Source organism: Malaclemys terrapin, chromosome 3 (assembly GCF_027887155.1).
Source record: "Malaclemys terrapin pileata isolate rMalTer1 chromosome 3, rMalTer1.hap1, whole genome shotgun sequence".
Lineage (NCBI taxonomy): Eukaryota > Metazoa > Chordata > Testudines > Emydidae > Malaclemys > Malaclemys terrapin.
The window spans coordinates 76,727,139-76,741,283 of record NC_071507.1 but is presented as its reverse complement, the minus strand read 5'-3'; the positions used below and the strand labels follow the sequence as shown (position 1 = coordinate 76,741,283).

At 44.5% G+C, this 14,145-nt stretch overlaps 2 protein-coding genes across 5 annotated transcripts in view; both read left to right on the top strand.

Annotated features, from left to right (window-relative positions):
* Positions 1–8,143, top strand: part of GGPS1 (geranylgeranyl diphosphate synthase 1) — a 58,956-nt gene extending 50,813 nt beyond the window's left edge. For all 4 annotated transcript variants that reach the window (XM_054022332.1, XM_054022330.1, XM_054022333.1 and 1 more), the window contains one exon: positions 6,953–8,143. In XM_054022332.1, coding sequence (XP_053878307.1) covers positions 6,953–7,714 — 762 coding nt within the window. In that variant the 3' untranslated portion in view covers positions 7,715–8,143. The remainder of the gene's footprint in view (positions 1–6,952) is intronic.
* TBCE (tubulin folding cofactor E) overlaps positions 1–14,145 on the top strand; it is a 91,682-nt gene that overhangs the window by 1,741 nt on the left and 75,796 nt on the right. The window lies entirely within an intron of this gene.

Sequence of the window (14,145 nt, the reverse complement as noted above, 5' to 3'; positions counted from 1 at the left end):
AAACGAACATGTGCTGGGTCATCATCAGAGACTGCTGTAATACACAATATATGGCAGAATGCAGGTAAAACAGAGCAGGTGACATACAGTTCTCCCCAAGGAGTTCAGTCACACATTTAATTAAACTTTTTTTTTTTTTTTTAACATGCATCAGTATGGAAGCATGTCCTCTGGAATGGTGGCTGAAGCATGAAGGGGCATATGACTGTTTAGCATATCTGGCATGTAAATACTGTACCTTGCAATGCCGGCTACAAAAGTGCTATGCAAACACCTGTTCTCACTTTAAGGTGACATTGTAAATGAGAAGTGGGTAACATTAGCTCCCATAAATGTAAACAAACTTGTTTGTCTTAGCGATTGGCTGAACAAGTAGTAGTACTGAGTGGACTTGTAGGCTCTAAAGTTTTACATTGTTTTGGTTTTGAGTGCAATTATGTAACCAAAAAACTCTACATTTGTAAATTGCTTTTTCATGATAAAGAAATTGCACTACAGTACTTGTATGAGGTGAATTGAAAAATACTATTTCTTTATATTTTTTATTACAAATATTTGCACGGTAAAAATGATAAAAGTGAGCACTTTACATTTTGTATTCTATGTTGTAATTGAAATCAATATATTTGAAAATGTAGAAAAACATCCAAAATATTTAATAAATTTCTATTGGTATTCTATTGTTTAGCAGTGAGATTAAAACTGCGATTTATCTCAATTTTTTAATCGCAGTAAATTTTTTTTTTTTTTTTTTAGTTAATCACGTAAGTTAACTGTGATTAATCAACAGTCCTAGTTCCTATGCACTGTGTGGATAAAGAAGTCTGTTTCTGGTTGTTCTGAGGGTGGCATTTAGGGACAGAGTAAAGTTTGGTTGGGTGACCTGAACTGTGTATTTGCCTACCTTCAGAGACAGCACATCTGAAGCGTAATCTTTATTTTCTTTTCCATTTTCCTGTGATGATATAAAAGCATGGCAGTATTCTTGTTTTCTGAAACAATATTTGTTTCCATTCAAAGTTAACAAAGGCTGTATTAGCTCTATCAACATCCTTGGATTTTAAATGTTTAACTTAATCAGTGATTGTTCCTGTAGGCCCCTCAAGCAGTGCAGGGATTCCAGTGAAGTACTGAAGCAATGCAGGAATAGGCCACATTCCTTCTGAGAAAACCTCTCTCTTCCATGTGGCTTCCTTTTCCCATTTCCCAATACTACTTGTGCCCAGGTGGCTTCATCACATTCGTTCACTTCAGACCCACATACACTTTGTCTAGTTCCTGTCAGCTACTCTTTTCCACGCTTCATGAGCATCTACCCATGGGCCATCCATGTTTTGAGAAGTACATTAAAATGTATAACTTTAAAATGTGTAGTATACTTTTTGTGCATATAGACACACACACATTTTTTTATTATTGTGATAACATCCTGAAATGTTATCACAAAACCTGCAGATACCATCTTAAAATTTAGGAAAGGCTAAGACTCCTTAATAGAATGTGGTTCACAGAAACTTCAAATCAGCGAGATCTAGCCAAAAAACTTAATGAACAACAATGTATGAGTGAAATAAAACTACAACACAAACTTCTGAATGACTTTATACCAAACTTTCCAGAGAGTCTATAGTGGGATGATACAGTACATGAAATATCAGGGAATCGTTTTTTTTTGTTTGTTTGTTTGTTTTTTGTTTTGTTTTTTTTTTCCTTTAAGGGGTAGGTTTGAAAATCATGCTTAGAATGGAAAGCTGGCTTCAGCCTTAACTATGGAGCAGCTGCTGCCTCTCTGTAATTCATTGTGACTTTAACTGCATGAAGCCTTGTAATATGGGGCAGTCTGCAGCATTCAGCTCTTTCTATTAAGCATTTCTTTCTTTGGCTCCAGTAAGGGATCCTACGAGGCTAACTTCTCAGATCACTGCAGTCTTCAATCTCCTGACTGTTGACCTCTCACCTAACTTAACTATCACTTTTAAGCCACTGACAATCAAATTACATACCATCTGACACCTTTATGTTCTTCACTGGCACCACACTGGCTGTTTTGACTAAATGAATCCACAAATTTATTTGATTTCTTTACCAGGCAGCTAAATGTCAGAATCACTTCAGAGCAAAAGAAGCACCATCAAACAACTGTTCCCTTACTTAAAGTTTTGACAGCAAATATCATCCTTGTTCACAAATGCTGCATCTTGCATCTCCAAGTCTACATATCACCCACCACCTTTGCACCATTGCTTGTGAACACTGCTACACTATCTCTACTGGTTAGGATGGATGAACATTTCTATTAGTCTCTTTTAGACGATTGCTTCCCCACATCCTAGTTGTCTGATTTCAGAATATGCAAAATTATGTTCTTCTTTCTCTCTAGTACAAAGAAACACTTCCACACTACCCAATCCTGTCAATTCCACTGTCTCCTTATTTATGCCAGGATCCAGTTGAAAGCTGCTGCTTTTTGGCCTGGTCTACACTATGACTTTAATTCGGATTTAGCAGCGTTAAATCGAATTAACCCTGCACCCGTCCACACAACAAAGCCATTTATTTCAAAATAAAGGGCTCTTAAAATCGATTTCTGTACTCCACCCCGACGAGCGGAGTAGTGCCAAAATCGATATTGTCATTTTGAATTAGGGTTAATGTGGCCGCAATTCGATGGTATTGGCCTCCGGGAGCTATCCCACAATGCACCATTGTGACCGCTCTGGACAGCAATCTGAACTCGGATGCACTGGCCAGGTAGACAAGAAAAGCCCCGCGAACATTTGAATTTTATTTCCTGTTTGCCCAGCGTGGAGAGCACAGGTGATCACAGATAGCTCATCCACACAGGTAACCATGCAGGCCGATAATCGAAAAAGAGCACCAGCATGGACCGTACGGGAGGTATTGGATCTGATCGCTATATGGGGAGAGGATTCAGTGCTAGCAGAACTTTGTTTGAAAAGACGAAATGCCAAAACTTTTGAAAAAATCTCCAAGGGCATGATGGAGAGAGGCCCCAATAGGGACTCAGATCAGTGCAGCGTGAAAGTCAAGGAGCTCAGACAAGCCTATCAAAAAACAAAGGAGGCAAACGGTCGCTCCAGGTCAGAGCCGCGGACATGCCGCTTCTACACCAAGCTGCATGCAGTTCTAGGGGGGGCCGCCACCACTACCCCACCTCTGACCGTGGATTCCGAGGCGGGGGTAATCTCATCAGCTACACCTGAGGACTCTGCGGACGGGGAAGAGGAGGACGAGGAGGACGAGCTTGCGGAGAACACCCAGAACTCCATTCTCTCCAACAGCCAGGATCTTTTTCTCAGCCTGACTGAAGTACCCTCCCAAGCCAGCATCCAAGATCATGACCCAATAGAAGGGACCTCAGGTGAATTTACCTTTTAAAATATAAAACATGGTTTAAAAGCAAGCGTTTTTTAATGATTACTTTGCCCTGAGGACTTGGGATGCATTCACGGCCAGTACAGCTACTGGAAAAGTCTGTTAATGTGTCTGGGGATGGAGCGGAAATCCTCCAGGGACATCTCCATGAAGCTCTCCTGGAGGTACTCCAAAAGCCTTGCCACAAGGTTTCTGGGCAGTGCAGCCTTATTCCGTCCTCCGTGGTAGGACACTTGACCACGCCATGCTAGTAGCAAGTAATCTGGTAACATTGCATGACAAAGCCTGGCAGCGTATGGTCCCGGTGTTTGCTGGCATTCAAGCAACATCCGTTCTTTATCTCGCTGTGTAATCCTCAGGAGAGTGATATCGCTCATGGTAACCTGGTTGAAATACAGGAATTTAATTAAGGGGACAGATGTGGCCGTTCCTACTGGGCTGTTTGCCTGTGGCTGAAAAGAAATCCTTCCCTGCGTTTAGCCAAGCGCAGGGGGGGAGGGAATTAGCCCTGAGCTTTTCGCGTTTGGCTAGCAGGGATCTTCCCTGATACCAGCCACGTGGTGGCGGGAGGGATAAAGTGATCATCCAGAGAATTGGATTGGGGAGGGGTTAGTTTGTTTTCTGCTGCTGAAGGTTAACAGGAAAACCGCAGCATTCAACGGGCTTTGCTTGGTATGTGGAAAAGGAGGGTGCAGAAGCTGAAAGACAATGGCTTACCATGGTCGCATGCAAGCCGAATTCTGTTGCCCGGACCTGCGTCTGTGATCTCTAGCAGCAAAGCCACAGGCACTCAATATTAAGAGGAAAAATGCGACCTTGCACAGAAATCACATGTGCTAGTAATGTGAATAGTGTTGGTCACCATGAAAGAGTATAAGCATTGTTCTCTAAAATGTATCTTTTTAAAAAATTCTCTCCTTTTTTCCCTCCCTCCAGCAGCTGCAAATTTTTCAAGCCTCCCTCCTCTGTCCCGAAAGCTATCTCAGATAAGGCGTCGGAAAAAGAAGACGCGAGACGAGATGTTCGCGGAAATCATGGAATCCACCCGCAGTGAAAGAGCTCATCTGAATGAGTGGAAGGACATGGCTTCTAAGTATAGGAAAGATGCCAGTGAACGTGAGGACAGGAGGGACCAACGTGAGGAGAGGAGAGACGCTCGAGATGAGAGGTGGCGTCAGGAAGATCAGAGGAGGCAGGATGCAACGGTGGGGCTGCTGCGTGAGCAAACAGACATGCTCCGGTGTCTGGTGGAGCTTCAGGAACGGCAGCAGGATAAGAGTGCCGCTACAGCCCCTGTATAATCCCCCTCCCCATGTTCCATAGCCTCCTCACCCAGACATGTAAGAACACGGGGGGGGAGGGAGGGAGTCTCTGTACACCCTCCCATTCCACCCCAGTGGACAGCCCAAGCAAAAGGCTGTCATTTTTTCATTTTTTTAACCGTTTTTTTTAGTGACCTTTTCTTTCCCGCTGATCCTCCTCCCAAACCCCACCCAGGTTATCTCCCTCTTTTTATAATCAATTAATAAAGAATAAATGATTTTTAAACGATAGTGACTTTATTTCCTTTGAAAGCAAGCTGGGGGAAGGGGGAGGGTGGGTTCCTTACAGAGAATGAGTCAATAAAGGGGGCGGGTTTTCAGCGAGGAGAAACAAACAAAAATTTCACACTGTAGCCTGGCCAGTCATGAAACTGTTTTTCAAAGCTTCTCTGATGCGCAGCGCTTCCTGGTGTGCTCTTCTAATTGCCGTGGTGTCTGGCTGTGCGTAAGCAGCAGCCAGGCGATTTGCCTCAGCCTCCCACCCTGCCATAAAGGTCTCCCCCTTACTCTCACAGATATTGTGGAGCACACAGCAAGCAGCAATAACAATGGGGATATTGGTTTGGCTGAGGTCTGAACGAGTCACTAACGATCGCCAGCGACCTTTTAAACGGCCAAATGCACATTCTACCACCATTCTGCACTTGCTCAGCCTGTAGTTGAACAGCTCCTGACTACTGTCCAGGCTGCCTGTGTATGGCTTCATGAGCCATGACATTAAGGGGTAGGCTGGGTCCCCAAGAATAACTATTGGCATCTCAACATCCCCAACGGTTATTTTCTGGTCCGGGAAGTAAGTCTCTGCCAGTCTGACCTGGGGGACAATTTCCTTCCCAACCCTACATATGGCGATCAGATTCTGAGCAAGAATCTGAGAGAGAATTCTCAATACCATTTCAGAGCACTGTCCCACCCTGCCCTGTGTCCTATCTCCATCTGTAGCTATCTGATGCTTCAGAGGAAGGAGATCTAAAAAATGCATTTGGGGAGGGGAGAGAATGTTCCTTCCTGACCCCTGCAAGTGATCAGCTTAAGCCCTGAAGCATGAGCTTTAGGAACATAAGACCTAAACTGGAAGGAGACTCCAGGTTGGCTGAGCCATGCCCCCCCTCTTCCTCCCCCTCCCCCCCATCCCGAACATCCCTATCATACAATCCCACTCCTAGAGCTTGACAAGCTCTTTCTTAAAGCTAATTAGGATGTTTGCCCCCCAAAATCCTATTGGGAGGCCATTCCAGAAACTTAACTCTTCTGATGGTTAAAAACCTTATAATTTCCAGCCTAAATTTATTAATGGTCAGTTTATATCCAATTGTCCTTGTGGCATTATTGTTCTTTAACTTAAATAGCTCTTCACCTTCCGTGGTTTTTACCTCCTGATGTATTTATAGAGAGCAGTTCATATCCCTTCTCGGCCTTCGTTTTGCTAGGCTAAACAAGCTAACCTCTTAGTCTCCTCTCATAAAATAGTTGTTCCATCTTATCTTACAGGCCATGCCCCCATCTAATGTACTCTGATTTCATACAATCTCAATGCTAGCATGTGTCTTTTCTCTACAGTTTCTGCCATTTTAAACTAGTTTTCCCACTGTTCATCTGCTTCCAAAAATCTCATCTTGGAACCACACTTCTCCCTTGCCTGGCTAAAGAGGAGACGGCAATGGTTGTACTGAGGGGTGAATTATCGTTCTGGAGGGAGATTACTAGTAGGAGTTCCTCAGGGATTGGTTCCAAGACCAATCTTGTTCAATATTTTTCTGAATGACCTTGGCACAAAAGGTAGGAGTGTACTAATGAAACTTGCTGATACAAAGTTTGGAGGCCCCATCAGTATGAAGGAGGATCAGTATGTTATACAGGAAAATCTGGATGACCTTGAAGATTGGAGTGACAGAAATGGGATGAAATTCAATAGTACAAAAATGTAGTTCATGAATTTAAGGTCTAGTTTCTGCTACAGTCTGGAGGCACATCAGTTGAAAACAGAGGAGGACAGACCTGGGGGTGTTGGTCGATCTCCGGATGACAGTGAGCTACCAGTGTGATGTGGCTGCAAAAATAATTTTCATGCAAAAGGCCAATAATGGAGCTCTAGGGAGCCCCTCGCAACAGAGGGAGGAGGTGGACCAACTAAAAATGAACAAAATGCTAATTAATGCAGTGTAAATGCAAAATATTCCACAAATTTAGAACTTATTTTACAATGTAAGACTTTTCTCTTCTTGTATTATTAGGTTATTATTGAAGTGACAGAGATGTTGCACAATGCCAGCTTACTCATAGATGACATTGAAGATAACTCAAAGCTACGACGGGGCTTTCCGGTGGCTCATAGCATCTATGGAATTCCATCTGTAATAAATTCTGCTAATTATGTGTATTTCCTTGGTCTGCAGAAGGTTTTAACACTTGATCACCCAGAAGCTGTGAAAGTGTTCACTCGTCAGCTGCTGGAACTCCATCAGGGCCAAGGTTTGGATATTTACTGGAGAGATACATACACCTGTCCTACAGAAGCAGAGTATAAAGCCATGGTACTGCAAAAGACAGGTGGTCTCTTTGGATTAGCTGTGGGCCTCATGCAGTTGTTCTCCAATTATAAAAGAGACTTAAAACCACTCCTTAATACACTTGGGCTCTTCTTCCAAATACGAGATGACTATGCTAATTTACACTCCAAAGAATATAGTGAGAACAAGAGTTTTTGCGAAGATTTAACTGAGGGCAAGTTCTCATTCCCAACTATTCATGCTATTTGGTCCAGACCTGAAAGCACTCAGGTGCAGAATATTTTGCGTCAAAGGACAGAAAATGTAGATATAAAAAAATACTGTGTACATTACCTTGAGAATGTAGGTTCCTTTGAGTACACTCGGCAAACGCTGCAAAAGCTTGAATCTGAAGCATATAAACAGATTGAGTCACTTGGGGGAAACCCTGAACTTGTAGCACTAGTTGAACACTTAAGCAAAATGTTCAAAGAAAATGAAAATTAACTAATTGATTTGACTTGTGGTTTGGGGAGGGAAACTTTAAAACCAGAATGTATTAACTAGACTTTCGTACTAAATCGATGTAAAGAAAAGTGTAAAAATGATGCTTATTTAAAATTACTTATAGAAACTGCTATATTAGATATTGTGTAAGTAGTAATTGAAGGGTATTTGTATGCACCACAAATTCTCTGCAGCTTTAATTACAACTGCTTACAAAATATTGCATAGAGAAATAAACTTGCATAGATCTGTTAAGGTAAAATAGTTAATTTTAGTTTTTCATGTGAATCTTTCAGTTGTAATCTCCACTGCACAGTCATTGGTGTTTATTTTAGCTATAGAGTTTGTGTCCTCTAAGAACACTGCAGGTTTTAATCTGGTTGAGATAGGATTGACTAAATTTCCATATTAAATTGAATTTGCTCTGTTTAGGAGCTTTTGTATTTTTTTTAAACATGGAGATTTAGGTAACACTTTTTTGCAATATATTCCTTGTCCTTTTTAAAGTTAACAAAAATAGGTTTTATTAAAGTGGGATGGATGGAGAAGAGAGGCTCCACAATGGTCAATGACTTTTTCTGTACAACAAACCAATCTAGATGTGTCGCCACAGAGGCAGATGTGGGGAACGATGGTATACTAGGCAAATCAGTGTTGCCAAATGGATTTGAAATCCTGAGTTATTTTTAGTATGAATCATTCAGAGCATTAGCTTGGCCAACAAGGGCACAGGCATTGTCCATTCAAGTGGCACTAACACTCTGGTCTGATATATCACCGTAGTACCAATTTCTTGATAGTCTCCTTTAGGTAATTTAGTTAAGAATAAGTGGAGTATTTACTTCCTTTGTACTTGTGATGGAATCTCTTAAGTATTAGAGCAGACTAGTTTGGTTATATCAAATCAGATGATTTTCTCACTTAAAGATATGTCAAACCTGCACCAATAGCCAAAAGCTCATATTGGATGTTAAAGCTGGCACGCAAGTTTAAAAAAACATTTCATTGGTAACAGTTTCAAAAAAACAAACATAAAAACAGATTAACTGCAAATAGTAACATAGCAAATGGTCACCTAGTGTCTTTAGTTACCTCCGTGCTTCAGATATATTGCCAAAAATTCTCCTTGTGATTTAATGTCTTAAACTTTAAATGTAATTGAGAAAATATGTATGCACACAATCCCATAGTTCTAATTTCAATTTCTGGGTGGCCGTAGGGCCACGTCTATATTATAAAACATATGTCGACTCAAGTTACATCGACATACTGCCACCACAATTACTACATCACTTGTGCACATGTGTAGTTGGCTCCTTGTGTCGGCGGTGCACATACTCACCAGGGGGCTTGTATTGATAGAGTGCAGTGTAGCTATCCCACAGTGCAGTCCAGCACAATGTCTTTTGGGAAGTTTTGGTAGTGAATGAAGGGACTAAAATAAATCATGCAGGGGTGACTAGGAGCATGGGGTCAACTTCCCAGTTTGCTAGTGACTCGTGGGCTACCATCTCTGACAGTAGCATGGAACCTACACGGCTCTGCTCTGTTGTCATGAGCGTTGCAAGCCCAGGGTACGCAATCCTGGAATATTTGCAGAGCAACAAGAAGAACTAAATGAGTGGGGAACATGACTGTTCCTTGGAGGACAGATTGCTGTGGGGCATAGTGAGAACCAGTTCAAAGTTATTGGCATTAATGGAGCAGCTGCAGATGGTGGAGCGCCGTTTCTGGGCCCAAGAAACAAGCACTAACTTGTGGGATCATAAGATTTGGGATGATTAGCAGTGGCTGCAGAACTTTCAGATGTGCAAGACCACATTCCTGGATCTGTGCACTGAGCTTGCCCCAGCCCTCTAGCGCAAGGACACCAAAACGAGAGCTGCACTGATGGTGGAGAAGCGAGTGGCAATTGCACTATGAAACTTGCTATGCCAAATTGATTCCTGACTGACCGTAGCAATTTGAAGTGAGGAAATCCACCATAGTGGCCCTTAATTGCTGCCTCCTATGCAGGACTGTGACTTTAGGCAATGTGCAGGACATGATGGATGGATTTTCAGCAATGGAATTCCCAAACTGCGGTGGAGTAATAGATAGCATGCATATCCCTATTTTGGCACTAGAGCACCTTGCCGCTGTACATCAACAGAGGTGGCTACTTTTCTATGGTTATGTAAACATTGGTCGATCACTGGAGATGCTTCATTGACATCAGTGTAGGCTGGTCAAGGAAGGCACATGGCACTCATTTAGGAACACAGGGTTGTTCAGAAAGCTACAAGAAGTCTCCTTTCTGACCAGCGGATTACCACTGGGAACATTCAAATGCCAATACTGATCATGGGTAACCCAGCCTACCCCAGGCACCTCAACAGCACCAAGGAACGGTTCAACTATTGGCTCAGCAAGTGCAGAACGACAGATGAATGTGCTTTTGGCCATTTGAAGGGTTGCTGACATTGTTTACTTGCAAGATGGGACCTTGGTGAGAAAAATATCCCAATGATTATACTATATGCTGAGTCCTGCATGCTATATGTGAAGTGATGGGGAAAAATTTCTACCAGAGTGGAGGGCAAAGGTGGAGTGACTGTCTGCTGAATCTGAACAGCCAGATATCAGCAGGGCCAGCTTTAGGACCTGCAGGGCCCGATTCGAATACCCGGCGGCAGTCCGGGTCTTCAGCACTTTGGCGGCGGGGGGTCCGCTCCACATCTTCCGCGGCACTGAAGAACCCCTGCCGCCAAAGTGCCGCTGAAGACCCGGAGCGGACCCCCCGCCGCCAAAGTGCCGCTGAAGACCCGGAGCGGACCACCGCCAAGTGAATATGAGTAAAAAAAACTTAAGGCGCCTAAGGTGCAGGGCCCTCTTAGGCGCAGGGCCTGATTCCGGGGAATTGGCCTAAAGCCAGCCCTGGATACCAGGGTCCTTAAAAGAGCTCAATTTAGAGGTATATGGCTCAGAGCCTTTGAAAGACCATTTTACCAACGAGCCAGCATTTTGTAGTGTTCTCTACCTGGCCATGTTTTTTGGTGGCCTGGTAGGAGTCATGTGGTGACTGCTGTATGTCTATGCACCTAGTAATTTTGTTTGTAAATGATCCTATAAGTTGTGTGACCCTATGCAATAACAGCTAATTGATAATGTTCAGAACTGCTGATCCCTTGGCAGCATATGTTGTGAATTAATAAAGATGAATTATGTTCCAAATAATAGAGTTGTATTATGTAACAAAATCAGTGCAAGAAATGGGCAATTTTAAAACAAATACATTTAAAAAATTAACAAAACTGAATCCATTAAGAAAGAGCTTATGAAACAGAAATGATATTCATGTCTGTTTCATTTATACATATACACACACTGCCATATGGAAGCCACAGTTCATGTGAAGCTGTGATTGTCTTTAATGGCCCACAAGGAGCAGTGATAGGGATAGTGCAGTGATCTCTGATGCCATGTGACATGTTGGGGCGTGGAGAGCAGCAAATAGGGTGGTCCTGATTGAGTTCTCAATGGGCTGCAGAGGGACACAAACCTAGGATTGTTGGACCTGCAAGTCCACCAGAGTTTACTGCATCTGTGTTTGCTGCCTGAAAAGTCCCCTTACGTCCTGGTGCATTTCCTTCTTCTGCTGGGACTCCTGGGCCTTTCTCCTGTCCACTCTTTCCTTCTGCTCAGTATTCATCATCCAGGCCCTGTGATCATTGTTCAATGCAGCACGGGCATGCAGATCTCGTTGAACAGGTCATCCCAAATCCCCTTTTCTCCTTACTGGCTCAGGCGTCCCAGAGGTGTAGAGGGAGAGACCCTGGAGACTGCAGCGACAGCAGCTGAAGATAAAACACAGAGGTCAATTGTCAACGTATTCACTATAGAAACAAACTTAAGATGCTGAACTTGCTCCCTTTGTTCCCTTAAAGTTTTAAGACTACATTCTCACATCTGCTTGGAATTGCCTGTGTACTGTGCCAGTCACAGCATGAGCCTGGGTGAGTGTGGCCCACCAGGAGTTGGGGAAACGAGGACATTGCTGGCTTGCATGATTCTAGTAGTAAAAGGCAGTGAATATTGGTGCCATTTCCCACAGGCAGTGGTGATTTTAGCTGATATAGCACTCCTGAAGGTAACACAGGCAGAGCAAGCACAGCTGCTGCTGGCATCCCAAAGCCACCTGGGTCCACACAAGCTACTAGCTTGTGTACTGCAATGGTGCCTGCTGAAGTTGCTGGTGAATGGCTGGGAAAGTGTCCTACTATGGAGGAAGAAATAAGGCATTCCTCTCTAAAACATTTTGGCTGAGGATTACAGACTACCTGTGTGAACTTTTCATCAAGATCTCTCAGGAGGATTGAAGGGACATCTGTGTATGTACAAAATGAGCTAGCAGACCACCACAGCAGGTCGTTTCAAGTCCACAAGTGGTCCCTTTGCCTGGACATCGCATTTTTAATCTTCCAGAGGTGGGGCTTTCCCCAGATAGACCTATTTGCCATGCGACACAACAGAAAGTGCCAGCAGTTCTGCTTCTTCCAGAATCACAGCCTAGGTTTCAGAGCGGACACATTCCTCCTTCCATGGGAAGGCCATCTCCTTTCCACCCATATCGCTCATTCATAAGGTACTCCTCAAGATCCGGAGGGAACGAGTTCAGGTCATATTAACAGCACCAGCCTGGCCCCGTCAGCACTGGTACACCTCTCTCCTAGACATGTCCATGGAAGCACCCTTCCACTCTTCCCAGACCTTCTGACGCAAGATCACTGTCGTCTTCAACATCCGAACCTTGTGTTGCTTCACCTCACAGTGTGGAAGCTCCATGGTTGAACCCAATGGAGATTTCCTGTCCAGAACAGGTTCGACTAAGTCTCCTTGGCAGCAGGAAACCCTCTACTAGAGCCACCTACCTTGCCAAGTGGAAGAGATTTTCAGTCTGGTTAGCGCAGCACTATTCATGCTCGACACTAGCCTCAGTGCAGCTCATTCTGGATTACCTCTTCCATCTGAAGCAGCGGGGGCTTTTGTTGTCCTCAATAAGAGTGCACTTAGCCGCCATATCGGCCTTCCATCCGGGCACGGGGGGGCCACTCTGTGTTTGCTAATCCTATGATCAGCCAATTTTTAAAAGGGCTTGACAAGCCCCACATCCCTCCTGGACCACCTTGGGGTGCTGCCCCTCACCCAGGGAACCCCACTCCCCTGAGCCCACCTCACGTCAGTGATCCACTGCCAGTCCTCATCTAGCCCCTTTACTCAGAGGTAAACTGCAGTCTGCAATGGCCACTCATCATTGGCTAGGGGGTTAGACCTGCTGCCTTTCCCTACAGCCCCAGTACTTCCTTAGACCTTCCTGTCAGGCCTCAGCCTGGGAGGTTGCCAGGCTTGAGCTCCCCAACTCAGCCTGCCTCTTCCCCAGCACTGCTTTATTGAAGGTATCCTGTGTTCCCACGCAGCCCAGTTCTTCCCACCCCAAGGCTGGAGTGAGACTGCCTGCCTCCTAGCTCACAGCCCTTTTTATACCAGCCCTACCGGACCCAGATTGGCTGCCACCTGCGCTGCCCTGATTGCCTCCTCGGGGCAGCCCTTTCCCAGAGCTTGTTTTAACCCCTTTCTGACTGGAGCGGGGTGATCACCCCACTACCCTAAATTGCACTCCACCGGCAAGGAGCAGAGACTTCATTTTCTGGATGTCCACAGGGCGCTAGCCTTTTACATCGAGAGAATGTTGCCGTTCAGAAAATCGGTCCAGTTATTCATGGCAGATCTGAAAAGCTCCGTGTGTCCTCACGGATCATGTCCTGCATTCGTGACTGCTACAACCTGTGGCGGTTTTCGCACCCCCAATCACTGCACACTCTATCAGGGTGCAGGCTTCATCAACAGCGTTCCTGGCACAGGTCCCCACTCAGGAAATCTGCAGAGTGGTGATGTGGTCCTCCATGCACACTTTCACCATGCACTATGCGATTACCCAGCAGGCCAGACACGATGCGGCCTTTGGACGAGTAGTACTCCAATCAGTGGAAGACTCCAACCCTATCTCCTAAACTTAGGCGTGTGCATCATCTGATTGGAATTGACATCAACAAGCACTTGAGTAACCATTTTTTCTTCATCTTCTCGTAACTGTTCTTCGAGATGTGGTGTTCATGTCCATTCCAATACCCATTCTCTTACCCCTCTTTCAGAGTAGCCGGCAAGAAGGAACTGAGGGGGTGGTGGGTCGGCAGGACTCTATATTGAGTGCCATGAAGGCATGACTCCTGGGGGTGCTCAGGCTAACCGGACGGGAGGCTGCTATGGGAAAAATCTTCTGGCTACCGTGCACAGGCACGCACCTGATTGGAATGGACATGAACAATGCATCTCGAAGAACAACCGTTACGAGGTGAGTAGCCATTTTTTAGCTGTATTGAGCAGCAGCTTTC